The sequence below is a fragment of the Doryrhamphus excisus genome, linkage group LG16 (genome assembly GCF_037039965.1).
Source record: "Doryrhamphus excisus strain RoL-2023G ecotype Guam linkage group LG16, RoL_Dexc_Guam_v1.1, whole genome shotgun sequence".
NCBI lineage: Eukaryota > Metazoa > Chordata > Actinopteri > Syngnathiformes > Syngnathidae > Doryrhamphus > Doryrhamphus excisus.
Genome location: NC_136372.1, coordinates 16,733,127 through 16,760,820, shown reverse-complemented (window position 1 = coordinate 16,760,820; position 27,694 = coordinate 16,733,127). Strand labels below are relative to the sequence as shown.

General features: G+C 42.5%; 1 protein-coding gene across 5 annotated transcripts in view; it reads right to left on the bottom strand.

The window, feature by feature from the left end:
- Positions 1–1,138: 1,138 nt before the first annotated feature.
- LOC131102972 (trinucleotide repeat-containing gene 6A protein-like) overlaps positions 1,139–27,694 on the bottom strand; it is a 39,458-nt gene continuing 12,902 nt past the window's right edge. For 2 of the 5 annotated variants that reach the window (XM_058048712.2, XM_058048713.2), the window contains exons 4-25: positions 25,522–25,813; positions 24,320–24,367; positions 20,437–22,573; positions 19,874–20,352; positions 19,538–19,669; positions 19,312–19,464; positions 15,419–15,607; positions 15,169–15,338; positions 14,558–14,635; positions 14,073–14,234; positions 12,650–12,751; positions 12,377–12,523; positions 12,203–12,292; positions 11,595–11,769; positions 10,945–11,085; positions 10,666–10,833; positions 10,443–10,583; positions 10,244–10,351; positions 9,910–10,140; positions 8,264–8,352; positions 8,031–8,167; positions 1,139–7,898 (exon numbers count right to left, since the gene is read on the bottom strand). In XM_058048712.2, coding sequence (XP_057904695.2) covers positions 7,550–7,898; positions 8,031–8,167; positions 8,264–8,352; positions 9,910–10,140; positions 10,244–10,351; positions 10,443–10,583; positions 10,666–10,833; positions 10,945–11,085; positions 11,595–11,769; positions 12,203–12,292; positions 12,377–12,523; positions 12,650–12,751; positions 14,073–14,234; positions 14,558–14,635; positions 15,169–15,338; positions 15,419–15,607; positions 19,312–19,464; positions 19,538–19,669; positions 19,874–20,352; positions 20,437–22,573; positions 24,320–24,365 — 5,424 coding nt within the window. In that variant the 5' untranslated portion in view covers positions 24,366–24,367; positions 25,522–25,813 and the 3' untranslated portion in view covers positions 1,139–7,549. The remainder of the gene's footprint in view (positions 7,899–8,030; positions 8,168–8,263; positions 8,353–9,909; positions 10,141–10,243; positions 10,352–10,442; positions 10,584–10,665; positions 10,834–10,944; positions 11,086–11,594; positions 11,770–12,202; positions 12,293–12,376; positions 12,524–12,649; positions 12,752–14,072; positions 14,235–14,557; positions 14,636–15,168; positions 15,339–15,418; positions 15,608–19,311; positions 19,465–19,537; positions 19,670–19,873; positions 20,353–20,436; positions 22,574–24,319; positions 24,368–25,521; positions 25,814–27,694) is intronic. The other 3 variants (XM_058048714.2, XM_058048715.2, XM_058048716.2) reach the window with 3 other exon arrangements.

The window sequence follows — 27,694 nt, the reverse complement described above, 5'->3', positions numbered from 1 at the left end:
TAACAGTTATTTAACCTTTAACATGAACATTAATCAAACGTAATAATTTTTTCTGGGTACATGATACCATACAGCATCCATATCAAACCCAAAAACTTACCACTTCCACACGGATAGGGAGGATAACTATTAACAGTTATTTAACCTTTAACATGAACATTAATCAAACGTAATAATTTTTTCTGGGTACATGATACCATACAGCATCCATATCAAACCCAAAAACTTACCACTTCCACACGGATAGGGAGGATAACTATTAACAGTTATTTAACCTTTAACATGAACATTAATCAAACGTAATAATTTTTTCTGGGTACATGATACCATACAGCATCCATATCAAACCCAAAAACTTACCACTTCCACACGGATAGGGAGGATAACTATTAACAGTTATTTAACCTTTAACATGAACATTAATCAAACGTAATAATTTTTTCTGGGTACATGATACCATACAGCATCCATATCAAACCCAAAAACTTACCACTTCCACACGGATAGGGAGGATAACTATTAACAGTTATTTAACCTTTAACATGAACATTAATCAAACGTAATAATTTTTTCTGGGTACATGATACCATAGAGCATCCATATCAAACCCAAAAACTTACCACTTCCACACGGATAGGGAGGATAACTATTAACAGTTATTTTACATTTAAGATGAACATTAATCAAATGTAATATTTTTTTCTGGGTACATGATACCATACAGCATCCATATCAAACCCACAAACTTACCACTTCCACACGGATAGGGAGGATAACTATTAACAGTTATTTAACCTTTAACATGAACATTAATCAAACGTAATAATTTTTTCTGGGTACATGATACCATAGAGCATCCATATCAAACCCAAAAACTTACCACTTCCACACGGATAGGGAGGATAACTATTAACAGTTATTTAACCTTTAACATGAACATTAATCAAACGTAATAATTTTTTCTGGGTACATGATACCATACAGCATCCATATCGAGGTCGCACTAACATTAAACTTTCATATCAAGGCGGGGGGGGCCTCAAACTAGTGTCCTGCGGGCCACATTTGGCCCGCGGGCCGCGTGTTTGAGACCCCTGCCTTAATACAAGGAGTAAAAAAAACAAAATAGTCAGTAAGGTGATTGTTAGTCTTTTATTGAGGGTTGTACCCAAGTTATACAGCTTTGTATGCTGGCTGAAAAGGGCCAGAGGTTACAAACAGTAATCAGTATACGAGTACAGCCAACAGAAGACCTACTACCTACAACTCTACACCTTTAGTACAGATTCTCTTAAGAGCACTAAAAATTCAGAAAAATAAGAAGAAAAAAAAATACTGAACAAACCCAAGCAACAAAAAAAAAAAAAAAAGTAAAAATCTTAAATGAAACCAAAACAAGACAGCATCAGAGGAGACATTCATATTAGAGCACACTGGAGTTGGTTTTTACACCTTGTAATAAATCAGGCGACTTCGTTTATTTTGTATTTTTTTTTTATTTTTTATACATACCCAAATAAAGATTGTCCTTCAAAAAGTGCAGTTCCCACCCCGCCCCATAAACCCTACCCCAAAAAAAAAAAATTCAGATAAAATCCTTTGATGACCCGAGGAAGACGTTTGAAAATAAAGTTACTTCCTGTTGTATCGAGGAGAGGAAGACACCCCTCCGGTTTGATTATAGACACTGTCAGTATAGATTCTTATATATATATATTTCTATAATAGATTCAACAGTCTCCCAACGCAATGTGCATAATAGGTGATCCAACTAGACACGGTGGATTGATAGAATCTCTATTAAAAAAGTCGTGTAAAATTTGCACTTTCAGCAGTCTTGTCGCGGGACTGAAAAACAAAGACCCCCCCCCCGCCCCGTACACCTTCTGCTACAACTGGCCCGGCTGTTGCTAGGAATTTTTTTTTTTTTTTTTTTAAATTACTAGTAGCAGTACGATTCAATGATGGCACAAGTTTGAGGAATATTATTAGGAATCCCATTTATTTTTTTTTTTTAGTTTTTTTTCTTGATTTTTTGGGGATTTAAAAATAAAATAAAATTAAAAAAAAACCCAAGGTGGACATGGAAGCTTGGGTTCGACACTCCACTGCATAGTCTCTCTGAGCGACACACCCAAACTCATCTTTGTGCTGGTTAGACTAAAGCTTTTTCAGGGTTTTTGCGCATATTCATACTAAAAAAAGACAGCAGAATCATCACAGTTTTTATGTTTGCTTTTTTTTTTGTGTGTTTTTGTGTGTAAGATTTAAAAAAAAAAAAAAAAAAAGCAACTAGCATTTTTTGATCAAAATAGATGCCACTGGGTGTTACAATATTTGCTCACAAGAGTTCAGTCAAGAGGAAACAAAAAAAAAAAAAGACTCACATTATTATTTTTTTAAATAGTAAAAAGTAGTATCACCTGCCAGCTCCCCCCCCCCCCCCCACCCCCATCTTCCTTCCCCCAGCCCCGCCCCTCCCCGCCTGCATGGGAAGCTGCTTGGCAGCCCTGGAGATTGTACAGTGCTCAAAGGTGGTTCTCGCTCACTTGAAAAGATTTTTTCCTTACATCGTCCCTTTTTTTTTTGTGTTTTGTTTTTTGTTGCAAAAAAAAAAAAAAAACATACTCGCTCATCTTCAAGCATTCGCCACATTATCCGGATTCTTAAATACGCACGCAGACATAAACAACCGCCGTAATCCCTTTCCTCGCCCCCCAATTTGGCATGATGGTGTTCCCAAACACACTACGAAGGTTAAAATGGAGATAAAGTGAGTAACATGCAAGTCTGCTAGCCTGGGGGTGTCCAACCTGCGGCACGGGGGACAACAAACTCATCGTGGCCCACATTAAAATGTTACACAAGGATTAGGAAAGTAAAACAGTACCCCGCCCCGAATATAAGAAGCCGTTTGTTCCCTTCCGACTACGTAGAGCTGCAGCAATTAATCGATGATACATTAATCGACGATTATTTTGGTATTCAAGTAATGCTTTTCATTTAAAAAAAAAAAAAATGTAAACGTGCTCATTTCGGCCTCTCAAATGTGAACATTTAAATTTCCTTTGTGTTTTTACGAAAAAAAAAAAAATTCACACACACAGCCTAACCGATGCATTGATTAATTGAAGCTTCAGATTAATTAATAACTTATACTTTGTGGAAATAAGATTTTAATTAGTTATTTCCCCGACCCTGTAGTTTAAACGATGATTACGGCTTATTGATGGCGAAAAGAACTACAGTTCCCATGATGCTTAGAGTGCCGGAACGGAAAAGTAGCGCACTTGAGCAATAGAAGCTAATATGACATGTTTTGATCTGACAAATCTTAAGTTAATTACTGCAGCGTTTGCTCAGACTGTGGCAGCGCTTGAACTTCAATGTAAAAAATTTTTAAAAAAAAAAAAAAAAGCATCGGCGGTAACGAGTGAAACAGGAAGTGTTGAGTATATCTTGGTCTAAAAATTAAATAATAAAATTAAAATAGCGCCCCCATTCTTCCAAGTTTGGACACCCCCGATCTTAAGGGTCGACACAGACAGAGACATCAGGTGAGGACAAAATCCGACATACATACGTAGACGCGGCCTTTGAGCCTTGAATCCTTCTGTGGCCGCCATATTGGATGTGGCAGTACACCTTCCACAGGTTAAGACAACAACGTGCTTTTGATTGCATTTGGCCGGGAAACGTGTCACAATCACAACTGAACACCGAAGTCCTGCAGCGAAACCCAAACCACAATGTTTTGCTAGCTTAGACTAGCTAACTAGCATCTGGGTTTCAACTTATTTTCACTTCTAATCCGATTCTGATATCAGCACGAATCACACACACTTAATTTCTAGCGTGGAATGTTAAGAACAGTGATATTACTTCAAACGTGGAATAATTAGCAACAGTGGGTATCTTGGGGTACATCATAAAGAGAGGGTGTTTGAACGCAGCTTTACTCACCAGCGACGGGCTGGTCGGTCATCTTGGTTATCGTAGAATACACGTCCTGTGGGGGTTTCCTGTGTGACACAGTTTTAAAACTTCCCAGGATCGGTCGCGCCACGGGGGAAATGGTGCATGGCAAGTTTTACACTCGGCTGCAACTTTCCTGCTTTAATGAAAAAAATATACATACGATGCTGGAGCCTATCCCAGCTGTCTTTGGGCGAGAGGCGGGGTACACCCTGGACTGGTCGCCAGCCAATCACAGGGCACATATAGACAAACAACCATTCACACTCACATTCATACCTATGGACAATTTGGAGTCGTAAATTAATCTAGCATGTTTTTGGAATGTGGGAGGAAACCGGAGTAAACCCACGCATGCACGGGGAGAACGTGCAAACTCCCACACAGAGATGCCCGAAGGTGGAATTGAACCCTGGGTTAATAATAAGTGTTTGCGGAAATATATTAAAGAGCATGACTAAAAAGGCATTGGGTCAATTTCCTTGCTTTTAGTTTATAGGACAGATTTGCCACATCCAACATGGCCACTCAGCGGGGGCGTCTACATATGTACGTCTTATTTGTCAAAGCGATGCGGGATCAGTGCTAAGAACGAGCCATCAGACAAGCGAGCTGATCCAGGATCAGGCACAGGAGGCAAGCTGCTTATCAATGACGAGCCAATCAACCAATCAACAGCAGATTCTCCTTTTCGCCGTGTGGAAAACATGCATCTCCATTTTTGTTTTCATTTTCTCCACATTTGTGAATAATCATACAAATATTTTGGCGGTTTTTCGGATGTATAACGAGAGAAAAAAAAATAAAAATAAAAAAAAGAGATGCATATTTTTTTTAGTGACCAAAAAGAAGCGGTTGACTCAACTTGATACACTGAAGCGTCATTACAATAACACTTCTCCACTTTACCCTTTCACAAAACACACAAACACACACAAACAAACGCACTCCGCCTCCTCAACCGATGGTTCAATCCAATCGGCTTTTGCTCTGCGCTCTTTAAAAATCCACCCAAGTGCAAAAATCCAAGGCTCCTCAGTTCAACACGTCAGTTAAGTTCACAAAAAAAAAAAAAATAATAATAATAATAAAGATTCAGATGTTCCTCTTGTTAAAATAAGCAAAAAGAAGAAGTGGAATTAAGTAAACTAATTGAATTATTTGGTAGAGCGCAGGTGAAATACTGGCACACACACACACACACACACACACACACACGTCAAGTCTGGCTAATACTCAAGGTTCTGTGTCACTACGTACGCTTTGTTAAATAGTCACTGCTCAGCTTAAAAAGTACGAGAGTCGTACTTGTGAAATTAAAATCTACAGCGGCTGAGATGGGGAAGGAAGGAGGGGGGGGGGGGCAAATAATACACACGTAATGAATCGTTTAAGGTCCATGGCTTCGCTAATGCTCACGTGCACTGAAGCTTTTTTTTTTGTTGTTTTTTTTTTTAAAAGTTAAATTGTGCATGAAAGGAGCTAAGCCATCACAGCTAAGATCTATTGACTTACATTCACACATTATTGATAATCACCCACAAAAAAAAAAAAAAAAAAAAAAAAAAAAGGAGGTGGGGGCGCAACACGGCACAACAATACAATCATATTCCTTTTGTAAACAGGTAGAAGCCACTTGACTTGTTGCATCTGCGGACACAATTGGGATCAAGGCAATGAAATGTGGACGACTTTTGCACGGTTAAAACATCTTCAACCAAAAAAAAAAAAAAAAAAAAAAAAAAAATGACATGTCGCTTTCTTCCCCCCGAAAAACACTGTGGCAATGAGAGCGAAATATATTTTAAAAGCAAGTATTTCGCATGTCGCGGTACTGACTGAAACATTTAAAATATTTTCTAGGACGCGGACCAAAATATATATTTATATATATATATAATAATAATAATAATAATAATAAAGAAAACAAAAATGCCTCTCAGTAGGCTATGAGAAGCTACAGTATGCATAGATTCGCCTTTCTCTTGGTTTGTAGAACATGAGCACTCACACAGCACTCCCTCCCCACAATACTGTTGATTCGAACATCATGGAGGAGACACACATACACACACACACACACACACACACACACTTGGACCCCCCCAACCCTCAAAAGACAGCATACTGAAAGCAGTGTGTTGAGCTTCTCCAGCTTAAAGCAGTTATTTGGCAGAGAAAAGAAACTTACAGACCTATACATAGTTTTCAGTGCTAGAAGTTGGATTTTCCTTTCCTACAAGGAGTAGTAGTTTTTTTTTTTTATGTACGTGTTTTTTTTTTTTTTCCGTCAACTATAAGGTGGGGAAAACTGGCTTGATTTCCTGAGAACCATTGCTGGTTATTTTTAGCAGACAAAAAAAAAAAAAAAGAGGAATAATTCAAATAACCAACACCATGGCCAAAAAAACACTGATCCGAATTCCCAGAGTTACAAAGCATCGTCTTCATCCATGATAATTTTTTTTAGTTTTTTTTTTTTTATGACTTTTTTTTCAAGTTTTTTTTTCATTTTTTTAAATCTTTTTTGTTTGCATTTTCTGTTTTACTCCGTCTTCTCGTTAAAATGAAGAATGAACACACGTTCCGCCTCCTAAGTCTTGTAAACAAGAGGTTGCAGTGTGGCACCTCCAAAACATTGAAAGCCTATTCTGAAAGTGCTGTTCCCACCCCCCTTGCCCTTTGCTAGAGGGCGTGAGGGAGGGCTTGCTAGATAGGCCCCGCCCCCTACATTATTAGGCAAGGCGGGGCTTGCTAGTCCCAGCTGCGGCTACAGTCCTTTTGCACTGCAGAGCTCAACGTTCTTTAGTTTTTAAACAAAAAAATTGGTGCAATACTTTTTTTTTTTTTTTAATGTCACTTACTATCACCAGATAATTCTCCTAAGTCAGCTCTTTTTTTTTTTCTTCAACTTATCTGTTGATCTTGAACTCCACGTAAGGTAGGCGTGCCAAGGCAAGAGAGGAGCGCACAGTCGCACGCACACACACACACACACACACATTCGGTACATCCATGCATACACGGTAAGGACCTCAATGAGTAAACAGCTACACTGGAAAAACTGGCTGCTCCCTCTATATTGCAGATTATATATACTGTATATACTGAAGAAAAAAAAAAAACACATTCAGTGCAAAGTTAAAAAAGCTCATACTCCAACATTGTCAGCAAACAAATGCAAAAAAAAAAAAAAAAGAATTGGAATTCAAATAAACATGACGAATGAAACAAAAATATATAATAATAATAATAATGAGCTCGATTGAAGCTTTTTTTTCGGTCTGAAAGAGCACTACCTGGAAGCAAGTATCCATCCGTTCACATTATAGAATTGGCCTGCAGGATTCAAGTATTTCGACTGATATGTTTTTGGGCTAAAACAAAGTGGACATATGTGCAGATAGAGATAGATAGAGAGAAACGTAACTTGTTTTCCACAGGGGTGACCCTGTTTTTTTTGTTGAATATCTTGCGAGTAGCGCCGTAAGCGTTTACAACTACTACTTTTGCTTTTCATTCTTGCTGATTATTGAGAACGCTCCACTGACCCCCTTTTGCCGTTGCCCCCGCGTCACATGGAGTCGCCGCTGCCCGTCAGGTGATCCACCGGGAGGAAGGAAGTGATTGGAGAAGGGCTGCCGATTCTCGCCGCCTCGGTGCCGCCGGGGTTCCCCCACAGGCTACTGGAATAGTTGGGCCCGCCCCACAGGGAGGAGCTGTGGAGGTCGCTGCTGTTCCACTGGCTGGGTTCGGCAGCGCGGCTGGGGAAAGGGTGGGACTGATCCATCCTGCTCTGGGAGGAGCCAATGGCCTGCCAGCCCGAGGAGGGAGTGGCCAATGACTGCCCTTGTGCAAAGAAACGGTTTATTTCCTCCTCGCTGGCAAACTTGGCCAGGATAGTAGTGTTCCCCAAAACACACCTGCACACAGGAAAAGGAAATAAGATGCATGAACATCAGCATTTACTCAAGTCAACCGGACATATTAGATGAGAAACTATAATTGTCATAATAATATAATCATATACAGTATATACAATGTAATGGTCCTACATGTGCAGGCTCTTTTGGGCCTTGGCAGCCTCATCCTTGGAGCTGTAGCACACCACAGCGTTACCATGCGGGGTGAGGTGGAATGTGATCAGAGGGCCGTGCTGCATACACAGAGTCCTCAGAGTAGAGCCGTCGATCTAGGGGGGATGGAACCATCGGGTCCAACAGTTAGGTCACACGTGAAGCGGAAATGACGCAGCAATTCATCAAAGGGGGGGACGGCGTGCATATACCTGAGGTGTGAGGTTTTTCAGAACTAGCCATTGCGTTCTCCCTGAGCTGCCGCTGCCGCCGCCGCCGCTGCTGTCGCCCCAACTGGAACCTGACAAGACAATGCACACCGTGTGATCATAGGGATTAAAAACAATGGGAGTGGAGACTTTAAAACCCCTCCATTTGCAGTGGATGTTACATCTATACTGCGCTACAAAAGCTGTACACTGACTTCTTTAAAAAAGTATATCCAAATTTCATTTTTGCAATTTGTGCAGCTTCACTCTATGAAGGTTAAAAAATCAATATAAATATCAATAAAAAAATATGCATATTTAAAAGGAAATTTTAAGTATTTAAGAAAACATGGCTAATGAACTAAACTATAAATAAAGCATTCAGAATACACATTCATAAGTAATATTCTGGGCGTTAGTAATATTACTTTAATATTCAGCGAATTACTGTCCCTTAAAAAAAGAACAAAACTGATATCTAAAAATGCATTTTGTGATCAATTGTAAACACTCAAATTGACTGAAATCGAAACATTTTGATTTGCCAGCACGGTGGTCTAGTGGTTAGTGCGCAGACCTCACAGCTAGGTGACCAGAGTTCAATTCTACCCTCGGCCATCTCTGTGTGGAGTTTGCATGTTCTCCCCGTGCATGAGTGGGTTTTCTCCGGGTACTCCGGTTTCCTCCCACATTCCAAAAACATGCTAGGTTAATTAGCGACTCCAAATTGTCCATAGGTATGAATGTGAGTGTGAATGGTTGTTTGTCTATATGTGCCCTGTGATTGGCTGGCGACCAGTCCAGGGTGTACCCCGCCTCTTGCCTGAAGAAGACAGCTGGGATAAGCTCCAGCACCCCCCCCCCAACCCTTGTGAGGATAAGAGGGGGAGAAAATGAATGAATGAATGAGTTCTCCTCCTATTTTGTGTGGAAGCGGTAACTTTTTGGCTTCTTATTTTGTCTTTCCCCACCCTCGGTCATCTCTGTGTGGAATTTGCATGTTCTCCCCGTGCATGTGTGGGTTTTCTCCGGGTACTCCGGTTTCCTCCCACATTCCAAAAACATGCTAGGTTAATTAGCGATTCCAAATTGTCCATAGGTATGAATGTGAGTGTGAATGGTTGTTTGTCTATATGTGCCCTGTGATTGGCTGGCGACCAGTCCAGGGTGTACCCCGCCTCTTGCCTGAAGAAGACAGCTGGGATAAGCTCCAGCACCCCCCCCCCAACCCTTGTGAGGATAAGAGGGGGAGAAAATGAATGAATGAATGAGTTCTCCTCCTATTTTGTGTGGAAGCGGTAACTTTTTGGCTTCTTATTTTGTCTTTCCCCACCCTCGGTCATCTCTGTGTGGAATTTGCATGTTCTCCCCGTGCATGTGTGGGTTTTCTCCGGGTACTCCGGTTTCCTCCCACATTCCAAAAACATGCTAGGTTAATTAGCGACTCCAAATTGTCCATAGGTATGAATGTGAGTGTGAATGGTTGTCTATATGTGCCCTGTGATTGGCTGGCGACCAGTCCAGGGTGTACCCCGCCTCTTGCCCGAAGACAGTTGGGATAGGCTCCAGCATCCCCCGTGAGGATAAGCGGTAGAAAATGAATGAATGATTTGCCAGCATTCAGTCGTGAGTGTGTTTGCGCATCTCACCAGGTGTGTAGGTGGAGTCACTGGAACCCCACCCACCCAGCCTCAGGGCGGAGCCATCCCAGCCGGAGGAGGCGGCGCTGGGCTTTTGACTGGTGAGGCCAGGCGGAGGTCTGGAGGGGGCCGCCACAGACAGCGGCTTGGGAGGCAGGGGGACCTTCCACAGCTCGTGGGCCAGAGAGGAGTTAGACACAGAACCACCGCCGGGAGACCACTTTGACTCACTGGGTCTGGCTGCGGGGGGGGGACACGGACAAGGAAATGCAAACAATTTTTACCTGGTGGGGGGAAAAGGAACGCTGGAGAAATGGGGAATATGCATTTCTGAATTGCACACCTGAAGTGCTTTGTGCTGTACTGGTGAGGGAACCGCTGTGGCTGGAGGCACGAATGGATGACCAGGCACTGTTAGAAGGCATCGTGGTGTTTAGTGATGAGGATGGCCCTGGGCAACAGAGAGGGGGGGCGTTAGGCACAAAAGAGGGGCGTTGCCTTTAAAAGCTGCTCTGACTGCATATTTTGGCTTACTGACTCACCATTGTTCCTGTCCCTGAGGTGGTCTGTGTCACGGACGGTGTTGATGGAGAGGTTATTGATGACACTACCAGGAGTCACATAAGGGTCGGTCTCGGGGTCAATGTCGGGGTAACCTTTCCAAGGTTCACCGGGTCGGAACTCTGCACGCGAAGACACAGCCGTGAGCATGTGGTCCAGCCAAATGTTTTTTTGTGGTGTGTTCGAATATTGACGGGCGTGTACCTGGGGGCCAGGTGACGGTGTTTCCATGGGGCGGGGGGGAGTTGGCACGAGGCGGCCAGCCATCACCCACTGAGCCCATTGATTGGCCGGCGGGACTCAAGGGAGATGGGCCGGGGGACAGGAAGTCATAAAAGGAGTCCTCCAGACGCATCCCTGACGAAATAGCACCTGTAGAACAAACAAATGAAGCTCAAAATGCTTGATGTTGATTGGAAGTGACAAATTGTAATTCTAATCAAATTTATCATAATCTCCCAAAGTATATTATCAATTTCATACCAGATTTGCTGTTCTGCTCCAGAGGATCAGCAACCCACAGTTTCTTCAGTCTAGACTGGGGTGGCTCTTTGTAGCCTAAAGCTCCGCCAGCATTAGTACCAACACCCATGTCCAAGGATACATTCAGGTTAGAGTTCAAGCCTGGTAAGAAGAACAGAGGGATTGTTTATTGAAATGAACGATACGTATTGATAGTCGATATGTTATATTATCACATACTACAGTATTAATTGGCCCTGTACCCTAGAAACCGCCCATTACCATGAAACAACCAATCAGAGAACAGCACACAAGTGCTTAGTGCTTCTCCAGTCACCAAAAAACCCAAACTTGATTAATGGAACTTTAATTGTCAGACATTGATAAGATAAGACTGTTGATAAAATATTATTGTTGAAATATTTTTGCAATTGTTGTGTAGATATAATACATGTAATAAACTGAACATTTTCTGGAAACAAAATGGTCTTTTGATTAAATAGTACGTGATAATAAGCTCATGATTAAATAGTATGTGATAATAAAATCATCACATGGTTTGTCTGGTATCAGGCCCAGTATCATGCCCCCGCGTGCTAGTATCGGCTGAAACTGACACTTGGGGGCATGATACCAGACAAACCATGTGATAACCTATAAGAAGAACATACTTAAAGGGAAGTTGCTGAAGGATCCAAGAGTAGAGGCATCCTTCTGCATGTCAGGGCTGTTGTGGGGCAAGTAGTTATCCAGGTATGGTTTCAGGGCTGGGGACTGTTTCAGCAAAGAAGGGTCGAGATGACGCGGTGGCTGCATCATTGATGGAGATGAACCGATGGGACGCGTCTGAAAAGGTAGGGGGCAAAATATTTAAAAAAAAAAAAATAGCGACAGAATATGCAGCAATGAACCAATGGGACGCGTCTGAAAGGTAGGGGGGCAAAATTCATTCATTCATTTTCTACCGCTTTTTCCTCACGAGGGTCGCAGGGGGGTGCTGGAGTCTATCCCAGCTGTCTTGGGGCGAGAGGCGGGGTACACCCTTGACTGGTCGCCAGCCAATCACAGGGCACATATAGACAAACAACCATTCACACTCACATTCATACCTATGGACAATTTGTACATTGCAAAGCCAAACACAGGCACGTATGGGAATATTAATATGAGCAAAGTGAGCCCATCAACATGAATTAATGTTAAAATCTCCTCTTGACTCGTTTCACGTGGACCCAGTCTCGTCGTCCGACACCCCTTAATGTTAAAAATAATGCTATACCTGCTCGGGTTGTCGTCCCACAGGCATGACTCTCTGGCTCTGAGCCTTCTGTTGTTGTTGTTGTTGTTGCTGCTGCTGGAGGAGAAGACGCTGTAAAGAGAAAATGGAAATGCAAAACACAAAAAAGACAAAAAAAAATCTAAGGTGTTTTTTTTCATGAATTGGGCACTCTACCTGCAGCTGATTGAGCTGAGACAACTGGTTGAGCTGTGACAACTGGTTGAGTTGAGAGAGCTGGTTGAGCACAGCGACCTGCTGAGGGCCCAGCAGAGGGTTGAGGGCTCCATTGCCTCCTGGGTACTTCAACAGGGATGGAGGAACCTGGAATCAGACACAATTTGTTGATCAAATCTCAAGTAAGAGAGTTTAAGTCTGTAATTTAGCTTCATCATTGGATGTCTAGTCATCATCCAGGAACAGTCAAAGACGTTATATGGGGGGGGGTACCTGAGGGGGTAGGATGGGAGGAGGCACTTGGTTACGGTAGTTAGGATGAGGGAGCTGAGAGTGCAGTCCACCACGGCCTTGTGCCAACATTGGGTTTACATTCTAGGCGCACAAAACAGGAGGGGGGGGGAGGGGGAGGACACATTGTCATAACCGCCAAACAAATTTGGTACAACTCCATTGAACACATCATCATCAATATACAGGAGCAGTACTGTAAACTTCTCACACATTAATAAAATTATTTCATGCACATTAGAGAACAACAGAATTGCATTTCTAAAAATCGTGTTATTGCGACGGGGAAGAAGGCTCACCTGCCGAGAAACACCAGGACTAGAGTGGGCAAGAGAGGGCCCGGAGTCGGGACATGGGATAGGCGGAGCGGAATTGGAAGGGGAAATGCTCATGCTTTGACTGGAGCAGTGCTCATCAGAAGCGGAGAGGGTGACAGACAGCTGCGGAGGCAAAGGCCAGGCGCACGGCAAGCACAGCGAGGGGGGGGGGGGGGGGGGGACACAGAGGCAGCCGTAGACGGACAGAAAGCGGGAGAGGGGGCGAGAGGAAAGGGAGAGAGACGTTAATTTGGCGAGGAATGAGTCGGAGGAGAGGGGTGGAGCCATTCGAACAAATATCTTGTCGGACAGGGTGCAAGCGTAAAGCAAGCAGCAATAAGTGGAAGAGAGAGCAGCAAAGCAAAGACGCCATGATAGCAAATACCAGAATCTTGAAGAGAAAACATGCCAATAAAGTTTTTTTTTTTTTTTTTTTTTAAACAGCCTTGTCAATTCCTGTGTATTCATCTCTCGTTTATTGTGTTTAATTACCTCCAGACCCAACCATGATATGTGAATTTCCATAAAGTAAGGATTTCAATGTCAACCTGAATATTTTCCTAGCTATAGCATACAAAACGTGTTGATGATATAGTCCAAAACTCATATCTCGATATATTTATGTTGAATATTAGATTAGTACCTTAGTAGTAAGTAAATGTAGAAAAAAAATGGACAGATCTATGTAAAAAAAACTATAACAGGCTATGACTATAATACAGCGAGGATATGTACAGTGATATAAATGACTATAATATAGAATATCAATGATATTCTGATATTTTTTAACAAACTGAAGTTACAAAAAACATGTTATAGTAAGAGATACAGCGAGAGAAGACATACATAATTTTCCAACATAGTGCTGCACAACTGCAGTGTGTTAGATTAGCCACTGTGGGGCGCAGTAGGACAGACAGCGCATGTCTTACCTGATGCAAATAGCTGCAACCAGTCAACATGTCCAACAACACTCCTTTCATATTTAATGGATACTCGCTTGGTGTCTGTGATGTAACCCTGCTTGTTACATATCCCCCCCCATCCTGTGACCCACAATTCCTCACAAGTGCTGAATTGGGCGTTACCTTGTCATAATAAGAGCTGCGATCCATGGTGGACTCTTTGGGGAGCTGGTGTTGAGACCCATGGTTCTTCCCCATTACTCCGTTAAAATCTCCCATGGTGTCCATGCGCTTGTCCTGCACCATTCCCACACCAGTTTTCATGCAATCGTCAGGAGAGTCTCGCTGCAAATGGAAGAAAAAAGGGATTTGCATTGCTTAATTGTCTAAACCAAAACAAGCCAAAAATGGTCGGATTACATATAAAAAAGATCAAAATGTTCATAGCCAATTATGTCAGTTAAAGCCGCCACTCCCGTGCAGCACGTTCCCATGCCATTTCTGACTGACCCGGAAAAACCAGGTGAGGATCGACTCAGTTTGAATAGATTTACAAATGTCGGCATCAAATTCACGAACAGCTTACAATGCAAAACAGCAGCGTTTGGAAAAGAGGAAGGTCTTTAAATACGACATAGTTTGCTGGTGACATGACAAAAAACACTTACAGAAAAGTTTATGTTGTTGAACTGATTCATGAAGTGTTTCATCCACGGCTCGTCTGGTTTGTTGATTGGTTTATTCATCTGAAGCACAAGGGGGGGGGGGCACATGAAAATGGATTTCATCATAGCAAATAAAGCGCTGGGGTGAGATCGACAGTTCATCGTCCCTCGTTTATCGCGGTTAATCCGTAATCAGGGGAAAAAAAAAAGGCAAAAAACACAAACAAAATTTGGTCCATACCCGATCACGGTAAGTGAATCTTCCACATATATTTTTTATATTATTAGAGCGCTGCAGACTTTAAATAGCACCCCTATAGTCACCTTTACACACATACTACTCCATATAGGAGACATAAGAGCAAAATAAGCCATTTAAGACAAAAAAAGTGTGTTCTGGTGCAATGGAGGCCAAGTGACGTTATTACATAATTCAAACCTGTAATAAAAGTCTTTGAATGTGTTATATTTGTTTTACATGATTTCGCCATTTTGATTTTTGAAAATACATAATTTCAGCAAAAATACATACTGTAAAATTTGCTTAAATATAGTTTTTTTTAACTAATAGGCTGTATTAAACCACAAAACCGTATTAATTAATATAAACAAACCTTATTGGATCCTCTATGCTTGTAGTTCCAGGTGTTGTGGTCATGTGACCTGTTGTCCTGCGGGTTGTTGGTCCACATGCCAATCTCTACTTCCTCTTCCTGGTCCCAACTGTTACTCATAGACACATCCTCGCCGCACCAGGTCTCCATCGGCTTGGAACCGAGACCTACTGAGGAGTGAAGGCAAAAAGCTCAAATATAAAAGATTCAACTCGGCAAGTTCAACTATCAACTATCTGTGCAGACCTACCGGACTTATGGCGCCCTCCCCATCCAGATGCTGGTTCTCTGTTATCCCGGGTGGGTTCCTCCCAGCCGGAGTTACTGTCCACTGGCTTCCCCCAGGCAGATGTTCCATTGTCGACTGTAACAGGCGGCGCAGAAGCGGGTTCGCCCCATGTTGAGGACTCCTTCTGCGGGGGGTAAGGCTCACCCCAACCTGAAGGATACACACAAACATATTTCATATTTCACACAACATTCAGAGAGTTCAGCAATTCACATTCACACCCTCAAAAGCAGGGGTCTCAAACTCAATTTACTTGGGGGCCACTGGAGCTACGGTCTGGGCGAGACTGGGCCGCATCAGGTTTTCCAAAAAAAAAAAAAAAAAAAAAAAACGCATTTATTAAAAACAGAAAAATGAATAAACTTTGCTTTGGTTTCGATTTTCTACAAGAAAAGCTCTGATAACATATTTGAGAACAGTGGAATGTTTTATTTTTCTACACAAAATAAGATGAAAAATAAATAAATCAAGAATAAAGAAAATCAATCAATCTGTAATAAATAAATATAATAAAACGGCAAATAATAAAAACTTAAGAAACCACATATAGTTGGTGGGTAGACTAATTATTTGTTTTCAGATTAAAATGAACAAAGCATTATTAGAGCCCTGTAGACATGACAAAACACGACTATAGTCACATTTATACTCTTTTTATTTTACAACATATTGCGCAACTGCAGGGTCTTGAGACACATGCTAACTCGCAAACTAGACAGCTAGCGACCTAAACGGTAGCCTCCAAGTTATTTCCTTTAAACTTAAAAAGGCCAAAAACTTACCACTTCCACACGGATGGAGAGGATAACTATTAAGTTATTTAACCTTTAACATGAACATTAATCAAACGTAATAATTTTTTCTGTGTACATGATACCATACAGCATCCATATCAAACCCAAAAACTTACCACTTCCACACGGATAGGGAGGATAACTATTAACAGTTATTTAACCTTTAACATGAACATTAATCAAACGTAATAATTTTTTCTGGGTACATGATACCATACAGCATCCATATCAAACCCAAAAACTTACCACTTCCACACGGATAGGGAGGATAACTATTAACAGTTATTTAACCTTTAACATGAACATTAATCAAACGTAATAATTTTTTCTGTGTACATGATACCATACAGCATCCATATCAAAGTTGCACGGGCCGCACTAACATTAAACTTTCATATCAAGGCGGGGGCCTCAAACTAGTGTCCTGCGGGCCACATGTGTTTGAGACCCCTGCTCAAAAGCAAATAATGTCCCTGTAGCTAATCAACGCTGTCATTTGCGATGCTAACGCTCGTCATACGAGTGTATGGATGAGGTTCGGAGTGTGTTAGAGTTGAGCGATGAGCCCTGCTGCTCTCTCCGACCGCCGGACATGTTTGGGGAGATGCCAAGGATACCTCTAGGTAAAAATAGGACAAATGATAGGGCGGCCCGAGGTTCCCCGAGTCCCACACAAAATGTGCATGCGTCACGGTCAGCTTATAGAAATGCATGAAAGACGAGGCCGACGTATTGGCCAACTTGTGCGTGTTTTTATTTATTTGCACAAAAAGATGGAAATACCCAAAAGATGCACCAAACATCAAATGAAAGCTGCACAACTTGGCCAATTTACTTTTTTTTTTTTTCATCTGCAAACTAGTCACAGCCATAGTACTGACCTGATTGCAACACAGTGACATGCTGAATTTAACAACAAAAACAAACAACAAAAAGCTGGCCATAGTAATCAATGTATTTCCATTCCCATGGATTCATAACAGTATATTTCCCCCATCATAGTAGCTCCCGAGTTGGCTCACAAACTTCCTCATTATCCACTTTGCTGCTCCAGTTAGCTCACTAGACAGAGTCCCCGTATAACCCCAACAGCCCCGCCCCCTCCCTCTAGTCTCCTTCACTTTCTCCAGCTTTTTCCACAGAAACCGTTCCCCATTTGCAAATAACACGACCTCCTCCACTAGTCTTTCCTGTCTGTCTCACAGCCCGAACAAAAGTCTGGCTTTCTATTGCCGGCCCAATTGGCAAGTCATAGAAAGAAAAAGGCAAAAGAGGCTAATAAAAAGGAGAAGAAGCGGTGGGGGGGGGGGGGGGGGGGATTCATCCATGCTATTAGCATTCTTGAGGGATGACTCAACCACATTGGCAAAAAGCTCCCAACATTGCAGGAATAACAATAGCTGTGTGTGTGTGCACATCTTAGATCTTAGTCTGTGCTTCTGAGCAAACTATGGTTTTCTATAGAACTCCTCATGTCGCAACAGTACGAAAGTGAATCCTTGAAGATCATATTTCTCAGAGGGAGACATATTTTTGGACTATTACAAGAAGAGGGACAAAGGCTTGCACGGACACGTCCATATCAGCCCCATTTCGCTATTTCAATATTAGTTCTACGTTTATTGGAGGTTATGTTTGCCTATAAGATTACCCGGCTTGCAATGGTGAGACTCCACACTTGTTAAAATGAAAGTGATTATGATGCATAACCCAAAATAAGATGTTACAGCAGGGGTCTCAAACTCAATTTACTGGGGGGCCACTGGAACACGGGTCTGGGTGAGACTGGGCCGCATCAGGTTTTCCAAAAAAAAACAAATTTTTTTAACTTTGCTTTGGTTCCAATTTTGTACACAATTTTGTATTTTTCTACACAAAATAAAATGAAAATAAATAAACAAATCAAGAATAAAGAAAATCAATCAGTAATAAATAAATATAATAATAAAACGGTAAATAATAAAAACTTAAGAAACCACATATAGTTGGTGGGTAGACTAATTATTTTTTTCAGATTAAAATGAACAAACCCTTATTAGAGCCCTGTAGACATGACAAAACACGACTATAGTCACATTTATACTCTTTTTATTTACAACATATTGCGCAACTGCAGGGTCTTGAGACACATGCTAACTCGCAAACTAGAGAGCTAGCGACCTAAACGGTAGCCTTCAAGTTATTTCCTTTAAACTTAAAAAGGCCAAAAACTTACCACTTCCACACGGATAGGGAGGATAACTATTAACAGTTATTTAACATTTAACATGAACATTAATCAAATGTAATATTTTTTTCTGGGTACATGATACCATACAGCATCCATATCAAACCCAAAAACTTACCACTTCCACACGGATAGGGAGGATAACTATTAACTGTTATTTCACCTTTAACATGAACATTAATGAAACGTAATATTTTTTTCTGGGTACATGATACCATACAGCATCCATATCAAACCCAAATACTCACCACTTCCACACGGATAGGGAGGATAACTATTAACAGTTATTTAACCTTTAACATGAACATTAATCAAACGTAATATTTTTTTCTGTGTACATGATATCATACAGCATCCATATCAAACCCAAAAACTTACCACTTCCACACGGATAGGGAGGATAACTATTAACTGTTATTTCACCTTTAACATGAACATTAATGAAACGTAATATTTTTTTCTGGGTACATGATACCATACAGCATCCATATCAAACCCAAATACTCACCACTTCCACACGGATAGGGAGGATAACTATTAACAGTTATTTAACCTTTAACATGAACATTAATCAAACGTAATATTTTTTCCTGGGTACATGATACCATACAACATCCATATCAAACTTGCGCGGGCCGCACTAACATTAAACTTTCATATCAAGGCGGGGTCCTCAAACTAGTGTCCTGCGGGCCCCGCGTGTTTGAGACCCCGGTGTTACAATCACCCATGCGACAAATTGGTCAACACAAATAAACAGCTGGAACATCATTGCATTGCATTAAAAAATGCAATGCAACAAAGAATTTGCAGCAATACGTAACCCGACTTACCAGAACTGCCACTTTTGTCTTGGCCGTGAGTCTGCATCGGCTGAGAAGAATGTGTCGAGCTATGCGACGGGTGTTGAGACGACGGGCTCGTGCCGTCCTGGTCTGACTGGCTCGTTCTGTTCCACATGTTCACGGATCCGCCATTGTATTTACCTGGCAAGACGGTGAAAATGAGATAGCGAAGTTGGATAGTGAGCACCGTGCGTCGACTGCAGGGCGTCCTCACCAGGATCTCCCCAAGCTGCTGTTCCATCATCAATCTCCATCCTTCGACGGATGGACTCTGGGGACGGCTCCTCCCAGCCAGTTGCTGCTTCGTCCTTCGGACCCACTGTGGGGATGGGACCACCCAACCAGCCTGATGACAGAATCACACCAATTTATCTATCGTAGTTCATTACATCTCCAAAAATGAAAGACCAGGATGAAGACTTGAGACGGCGGTGCTAGTTAGTACAGTTGCTGGAGAGATGACAACATTCCCTTGAGCAAGGAAAGTCACATGACCATGTGCTTTAATGTATCTCATATCTGTTTTAGTATGCACAGTATATTCACTGACCTGTAGGCTTGTTGTTGCCCCGTGACATGTTGGAGTCCGGACCTTTCCCCCACTCGCTGGAAGCATGAGAGGACTTCGAAGTGGACTCTCCCCAGTTCTGGGCACCCTGCTGATTCTTCGCCGGCTCCCCCCAGCTCTGGCTCTTATTTTGAAGGTTAGATTTGTGGACAGGGTCGCCCCAATTAGAGCCAGGGTTCGGAGTGCTCTGGTCTGGAGTATTGGATCCTCCGCTTCCCCCCCAGGTGTTACTGCTGCTGGTGTTGGTGTTGGTCCGACCCGGTTCGCTCCAGCATCCAGAACCAGAGCGGTCGCTGTCGCTATCCCAGCCTACTGAACCAGCCCCTTTGTGGGAGTCTCCCCAGTGGTTGTTAGAACCCGCTCTGGGACCATCGCCGCCATTGCCCCAGCTTTCGTCTCCATTTCCACTGTTGGAGGCCCAGCTCTGCTGCGGTTTGGGCGCATTAGTCCAAGTATTGGATCTGGAAGAGGGGAGAATAATGAACCACATAAACTCAAAACATTGTAATGTTTATATAAAGCTATTATTATAAAACATTAATTACCTTTCATCTTTGCTGATGTTGCCGCCTTTGTAACCGGATCCATCATCCCAGCCACCTCCACTCGCTGGGCCCTTGTTATCCCACCCGGAATTTGATCTCTGATCCCCCCAACCAGTGCTTCCTGTGTCCGAGCCTGCGCAACCTGGGCCGCTTCCCCAGCCGGAACCTCCGGAGGTCTGGCCGGGAGTTGCCTGTGTCGGTACTCCTGTTCCCCAGCCGGAGCTATGCTTTCTTTCATCTGATCTGGGAGCCGGGGGCTGACTGTTGGAAGGGGGATTGACATCCCAGGCGGTGTTCTGTCGTATGGGCGTTTGTCCCCATCCAGTGTTTGATAGGACCCTCGGATCCACATCGGTTCGACTCGGAACGGGTGCGAACGGTGCGCTGTTGGCTTTTCTTCGGTTCCCTCCCTTGGAGAGGCTGCCCTCTCTGTCTGAGCTGGACTGGCCTCCAGAGCTCTCGCCGCTTCCCTCGCTTCCTCCAGAGCGACCCCAGCCTCCTGTCACACCTGCCAGGCTTGCACTTCCGGGTCCTCCGGCGCCCATGCCCATGGCGTCGTCCTCTAGGCTTTTCCAGCCGTTGTTCGCGGCGCTTCCTTTGTGACTTTCAGCATCCGAGGGGTTGCCGGCGTGGCTTGTTCCCCACTCTGCGGCGGACATCTTGGTGGATGTCGACGAGGACGAGGAGGAGGAAGATGCGCTGCTTCCCCAAGGGCGAGGTACCCCTAAGCTGGAGCCCATTGCAGTTTGGTTTACAGTTCCTGTGGATCCCGGGATTTGATTTGAACCGACGCCCCCACCCCACTGATTCGGGTTACCGGCCGGCCCTTGATCCCAGCGCGGTGCGCCAGCGCTGTGGTGGTTATTATTACTCTTAAAAGCAGCAGTAGAGGACATTTGGGAGTTCCCGCTTTGTGGGTTCACAGTGTCTAAATTCGGGGGGCCCTTATCTCCGAAGCAGGTAGACGCATCCCAAGGCGTGCCGAAAGTTCCGGGGCGCCCCGTCTCTCCTTGGGGATGCTGGGGTGCTGATGAAGTGTTTCCATTGGGCAGCAGACCACCGCTCCCGCCTCCAATGGAACCCCAGGAACATTCGCCGCTCATCTGGGGTGAGGCGATGGAGTTTGGTGGGCTCGAGGTCATTGTTGCGTTAGTAGTAGTAGTAGTAGAAGTAGTAGTATTCATCGTTATAGTGTTATTTGGTCCATTTGATTCAGTGTTAAGGTTGGCGGGCTGCAGGCCACCGTTTCCGCTGTTGCCGCTTCCTAACACGTTGCCGCTTGATGTACCGTGATTCACCTCCGTGTCTTCCATCATACCGCCGTTGTCTGGAGCTGCCATGCCACCCCAGCCCAGCGAGGGGCCCTGTTGGGGCGCGATACCCAGTTTTGAATTCATCCCCTGAGGCTGTGGAGGCCGTTGGCCCTGGGACAACGGGCTTGGGCTTGGATTCTGCGACCAGGCACCGTGGTTGGCATTTGGGTGTATGGTGTTTGGAGTCGAGTCTCCATTCATGTAGGTCGTGCTTCCGCTGGAAGTCATGATGGTGTTGCCTGGCTGGGTGCCCCAAACGCTGCTGTTATTAACAAGCTTGTTATGGTTACCCATGTTATTGCTGTCAATACCGCCGGACCCAGCCGCAGACAAGTGCGGGGGTCCGGTCATGTTGCTATTTCCGTTATTTGCACCACAGATTGTTCCGAGTCCTCCGTTGACCTGACGACTATTGCCGTTGCTGTCTCCGTTCAGCGAGACACCAACCATCATGGCGGAGGAGGGAGTGAACGTCGGAGAGGACGCCGAGGACGACGCATTTGCTGACATCATCCCAGCTGTCGCAGCGATCGCCCCGAAGTTTTTCTCTGAGCCAGTCGAGGGGCTAGAGTCCGCGTCCATGCATTCTGACGCCAACTCGGGGTCTGATCCGGATCCACAGCCGGAGGAAGAAGAGGAACAAGAGAAGGACGAAGAGGAAGGGGGCCAGACAGAAGAATTAGTCGAGGAGGGGTTGTTGGCTTTGTCTGTGCTTCCGTCCACTAGCACTTTTCCCCAGTTGCTGTTGCCGTCGCTACTGCAGGGAGAACCAGAAGACCAGGGAGAGGGCTCATACTGAGAGTCCAAGCCAGGGTGTTCCAGACCTTGAAGCAAACACAAGAGATATATAATGTTACAAAGTATCCAGGGCTCTACATTAAAAACAAAAATGACTTGCCCATGAGGAATCCTTAAGGTGAGAACTACTTGCCCAAAATTGCCCCATGTAAAATGAAAAGACTGCCATAATGATATGATATCTAATTTTTGTGGCATCACATGAGAATCTCAAAGATTACATGGTTATCATTTCTTGTGGTTGTTTTCCTACATAAATCATGATTAAATAGATCAAATTATGGAGATGTATGTTAACATGGCACGCCATACTACCTTACAATTCGTCGTCGTAGTAAGCAGTGATATTTATAAGTTGTGCACCACAATGAAACATTATTGAATAGACACATTTGTGTACTAGTAAAGCGTTTTTAATCCAGAAAAAAAAATGCTCAATCGTCAAACAATAATTTGTGAAGCAAAAGGTGAGGAAAAATACACAGAGAAATGGAAGCGCTAGATTTTGTAGCTTGTGCAAAATCAGCACTTTGGTATTGGATCTAAATCGGTGGTGTTTCATTGTGACCGCTTCAAATTGTCACAGCAATGGGATTCACTCACCTGTGCCATCATTTGATTTGCTGCCGCTAATAAAAAAATACTAGTTTAGGAGGCACCGGTTCATCACTTTTTGGTGTTTTCCTTCACAAGTTGCAGGGACGCCATGATAGATGTTTTTGTAGTCAAACAATCGCTGATTGGTTTAAATAAACGGTCCTGATTGGTCCATGCTTTGCAAATTACCACTGGAATTACGCAGTCCGTGTTTTACCCAACACCCAACAAGAACCGCTTTAAAAAAAAAACTCTTCTGTGCACTTCTATCACTGATTGGATTTACTTGACCGAATTTTGTTTGAACTTGCCCCGGGGCATCGGTACATCGTTATTGTCGAGCCGTGGTATCCACTTTTGTAACACCTTCTGTCCATCATACAAACATGGGTCTGATTGAAAGTGACCATTAATAAACAATTATTTCCGCCAAACTTTATCTGTCCAATTGGACACGGCTGTCGCTATTTTGTCACCACAGCCGGAGCAAAAAGCACAAACATGCTAGAAACTATGAATTCACTTAAGCAAAGCCAAAAGTGGGAAATGAAGATGAGTGAAGAAGAGAGACAGCGATAGTGACTTCGGGATTAAGTCTGAAAATCAGTATTTTTTTCATAAATATTTACATAAACACCTTAAGATATTTATTGGCTGAGAATGTCTATAATCTAAAACTTTAATGACTCACAGAGAACATTTGCAGACCGTTTTTGATTCTATGATACCAGCTTTCAGTTGTCCAAAACAAGCCATTTGCAGCGAACTGGCTCGTTTTATGTTACGAGGCTGCCAAGTCCGTCTTCAATCTTGAGTCACATACAGTCTTCGGCTACATTTACTATCGCTTTATTACTATTATTTTTTTCAAGCGTACCTCCCACCAACTGGCAGCCATCACATACATCTCACTTTCTAATAGATGACTGCCAAAGGCTCACTCGCTCGCTCGCTTGCTTGCTTATTGTGTTCTGTTGCCAAGTCTCTTTTTTTGTGCCGTTTCAATCCAACTTCCCTTCATTCATCCTTGACAATCTCTCTGATACGCCATGAGAGAAATGTATCATTCGAGGTCAGGAAAGAGACCGAGTGCGAAGCAAAAAAAGGCCGAAACGCTTAAAAAAAAAAAAGAGGAAATACAGAGAAATAGAAGACGAAAGGCAATGTGTAGTCACCTGTTTGATTAGGGGAATGGCTGACGGAATCCCGAATGGGAGCCATGCCTGGAAAAAGAGAGAGAGAGAGAGAGGAAAGGCTGTCAAACAGAGTTAAGACAGAACTTTGGCTGAGGACGACAAAAAAAAAGGGAGATAAAGCGTGAAAAGAGGAGACAGAATTAAATAAGAAACGAGCAAACAGGAGTCGGAGGAGCTGAAAGGAGTGTTAATAGACGGATCCAGCCAGATGCGCAGCCTTAATTACCGGTTGCAGATGTGTACTAAAAAAAATTACACCGCATAGTGTTAACAATTAGCGTCTTAGCTCGGCCGCACAACTAATAAAAACAATTCTGGTCGTAATTGTCAAGAATCCTTTTGGGCACGGCTTAGGTGTCGGGTTGCTCTAATTAATTGTATTAAATGAACCAATCATTAGTGAATTATCCAATGCACTGAAAAGTACCGTAAATTCCGGACTATAAGCTGCTACTTTTTTCCCCCAAACTTTCAACCCTGCGGCTTATTCAGTGATGCGGCCAATTTATGTAATTTTTCTAACGGCCGCCAGGGGCTCTCGAGTAGAAAAGGTAAGATTAAGACCGGTGGAATAAATGCATAAAATTAAAAGTAGCATAAACAAATCGATGGTGAGATGCTGGAAAAACTGGAGCAATGTAAAAAAAAAAAAAAAAAAAAAAAAGACGAAAAAAGCTATATTATTAAAGTTTATTATTATTAAGTTATATTATTAAAACTATGAAAACTCTCTCTGTGTACCGTCTTGCTTTGTAAATATGTTTACATGTTTTAATGTGGGCACATGCGGCTTATATACAGGTGCGGCTTGGGTATGTACAAAATCGGTTTTCCTCTAAAAATGTAGTGGGTGCGCTCTATAGTCCGGAAATTACGGTACTCTATTATTTCATTATTGAACTATTCTAATTTTAGTCCCAAATGTGAACAGTTTTTGTGATGGACATTTGTGCCTGTTTTCTGTTATGCTGACGACCAAACCACTGCTTGTGTTAACTGATTACTCGATTAATCAAAACCTCAAGCTTCAGATTAATCGACTAAAAATAATTGTTAGTTGCAGCACACAGCTTTTTATAGAACCATACACCATTATATCATCGTAGTAGGTGCAAAGAACATTAATCGAGAATGCGTCAAGAATGCCTGGACGGTCGGATCAAAGTTTTTGCAAAGCCTACCTGCGAGGCTAGCACACGGCTGCAGCTCCTGAATGGGCTTGAGTGCCTCCCCGGGCTGAATGGAGAACTGGTTTCCTCTGGTTCCCAGGTTGACGAGGGAGTAGCGGACTTCTTAGCGGGTACGGCCTCAAGGGTCTGGGGTGAAGAGGCCGGGTTGTTCAGAGCGGGCAGCTGGCTGATCAGGCCCCCTTGGCATTGCTGACGACTTAATGTGTGTTTTTGTGTGTATTTGGGAAGGGCAATGCAGTGTGGATTTAGGACTTTTTTCCCTGGACTTTGCTTCTTACCGGTCCTGAGGAAAAATAAAAGAACGGTATATCAGATATTGGATAATAACTAGGAACATTGATAGTACAGCTTAGAACGACAACAATGGACATGCAAATTTTATATTGCAGAAAAAAAATCTATTATGGTAAACCAGCGCGGTATATGTAAATTTGGGGTCAATAAAATACACAGTAAATCCCTTTTTTTGGTCAAGTCATACTGTCAAATGATACTACAGTCTCTTATGAGGCCCATCGAACAGAGAATCAATAACGAGTGTGACACAGGCAGCCTTCGGTCAAAGTGGACCAGTGTATTTGACAGCTAGTGTGTGTGGACCACTCTCCTGACCTTTTCTAAAGGAGGTTAGAATGTGTGTCTTCCTGCCTGCTGCAGCAGGACACGGGTCTATTTATAAACTTATAAACCGTTCACTTCGCTGGTCAATGCAATACGCAAACAAAACAACCTAAATGTTCACAACAAACAAAAGTATTCACATGTCGTACTTCGGTCAGTAAGGATAATTCATAATGTCATAACAACGTACTGTCCTTTAAAGATACTCCGCCAGAGATACATACTAACTCCTTATTTCTAGAATATTAAAAAGACAACTCAGCAGTCATTTTATACGTCATTATGAAAAAAATAACGCACCACAAGTTTAAATATTAAAGAACAAATATGTAATGTTTTTCTGAAATGGGAATTCTTTGAGAAACAAAACAAAGAAATTTAGGCTGTGAAAATGTCAAAATATTATGCAAATAAAGTCATAAAAAGTTGAAATAGTTACTAGTTATTAAAAAAAAAAGAATGAAAAAAGCTGCTGTAATTTTTTGAAAATAAAGTCAAAATATTCAGAGAATTTTTTTTTTATTCCAATGAGAAACATTGCAAGAATAAACTCAAAAGTACTTCAAAAAATAATATTTAAAGAAATACGTTAAATCTGTCATTTATTTGACAAATATTTTGGGAATAAAGTTAGAATATGATGGCATTAAGTCATAACATGCATTTTTTTTTACAAAGATTCTTTAGGAAGTTTAAAGTTAGTAAGGATAATTCATAATGCTGCCTACAAGAGAACATACTAACTCCTTATTTCTAAAATCACAAATACTTCAACTTGCTGATATAGTTAATCTTCAAAGAGCTAAAATAATGCATAAGGCTAAAAACAACCAATTAGCTAAAAATGTCATCCAATACTTCTATACAAGAGTGGAGAAATATGATCTCAGGGAAGAACTACATTTGACACACTTATATATGCTAGGACTAAGTTAAAAAGCCATAGCATTTCATATATATTGATACTTACTATGGTAGCCATTATGTCATTGTATGGTCACATCACCCCGTACTTCGGTGCAAGGTACATTTATAAAAAAAAAAAAAACTTAACTGTATTATGGAAAGCAGGAAGTAAACAAATGTAACAGTTACTGATTGTAAAAGTAAACTGTATTATGGAAAGCAGGAAATGAACAAATGAAACATGTAAAAGTAAACTGTATTATGGAAAGCAGGAAGTGAACAAATGTAACAGTTACTGATTGTAAAAGTACCAGATGGAGGGGTAGGATTTAATAAGCTTTGCTTCTTCCGACTCCTTTTGGACATGTGGAACTGGGAACTGATTATGGGATGCATTCAATTGCAATCTGATGCATGTTCAAATGAAATCAAACCATTATCATACTGTTTGGAACTTATGTTACTGTCATTTTCTGTACCAAATAATATGCTTTGGTCGTTATTAAAACTGTGAAATTGCTTTGCTGAAGCAGATCCGAGTCATCCTATAGGTACTATGGATTTTCTACAGAAGGAGACACAGGCATGTTGACATGGCATACTGACGTCTGCACCGTCTTTGGTTACTCCCTGCTCA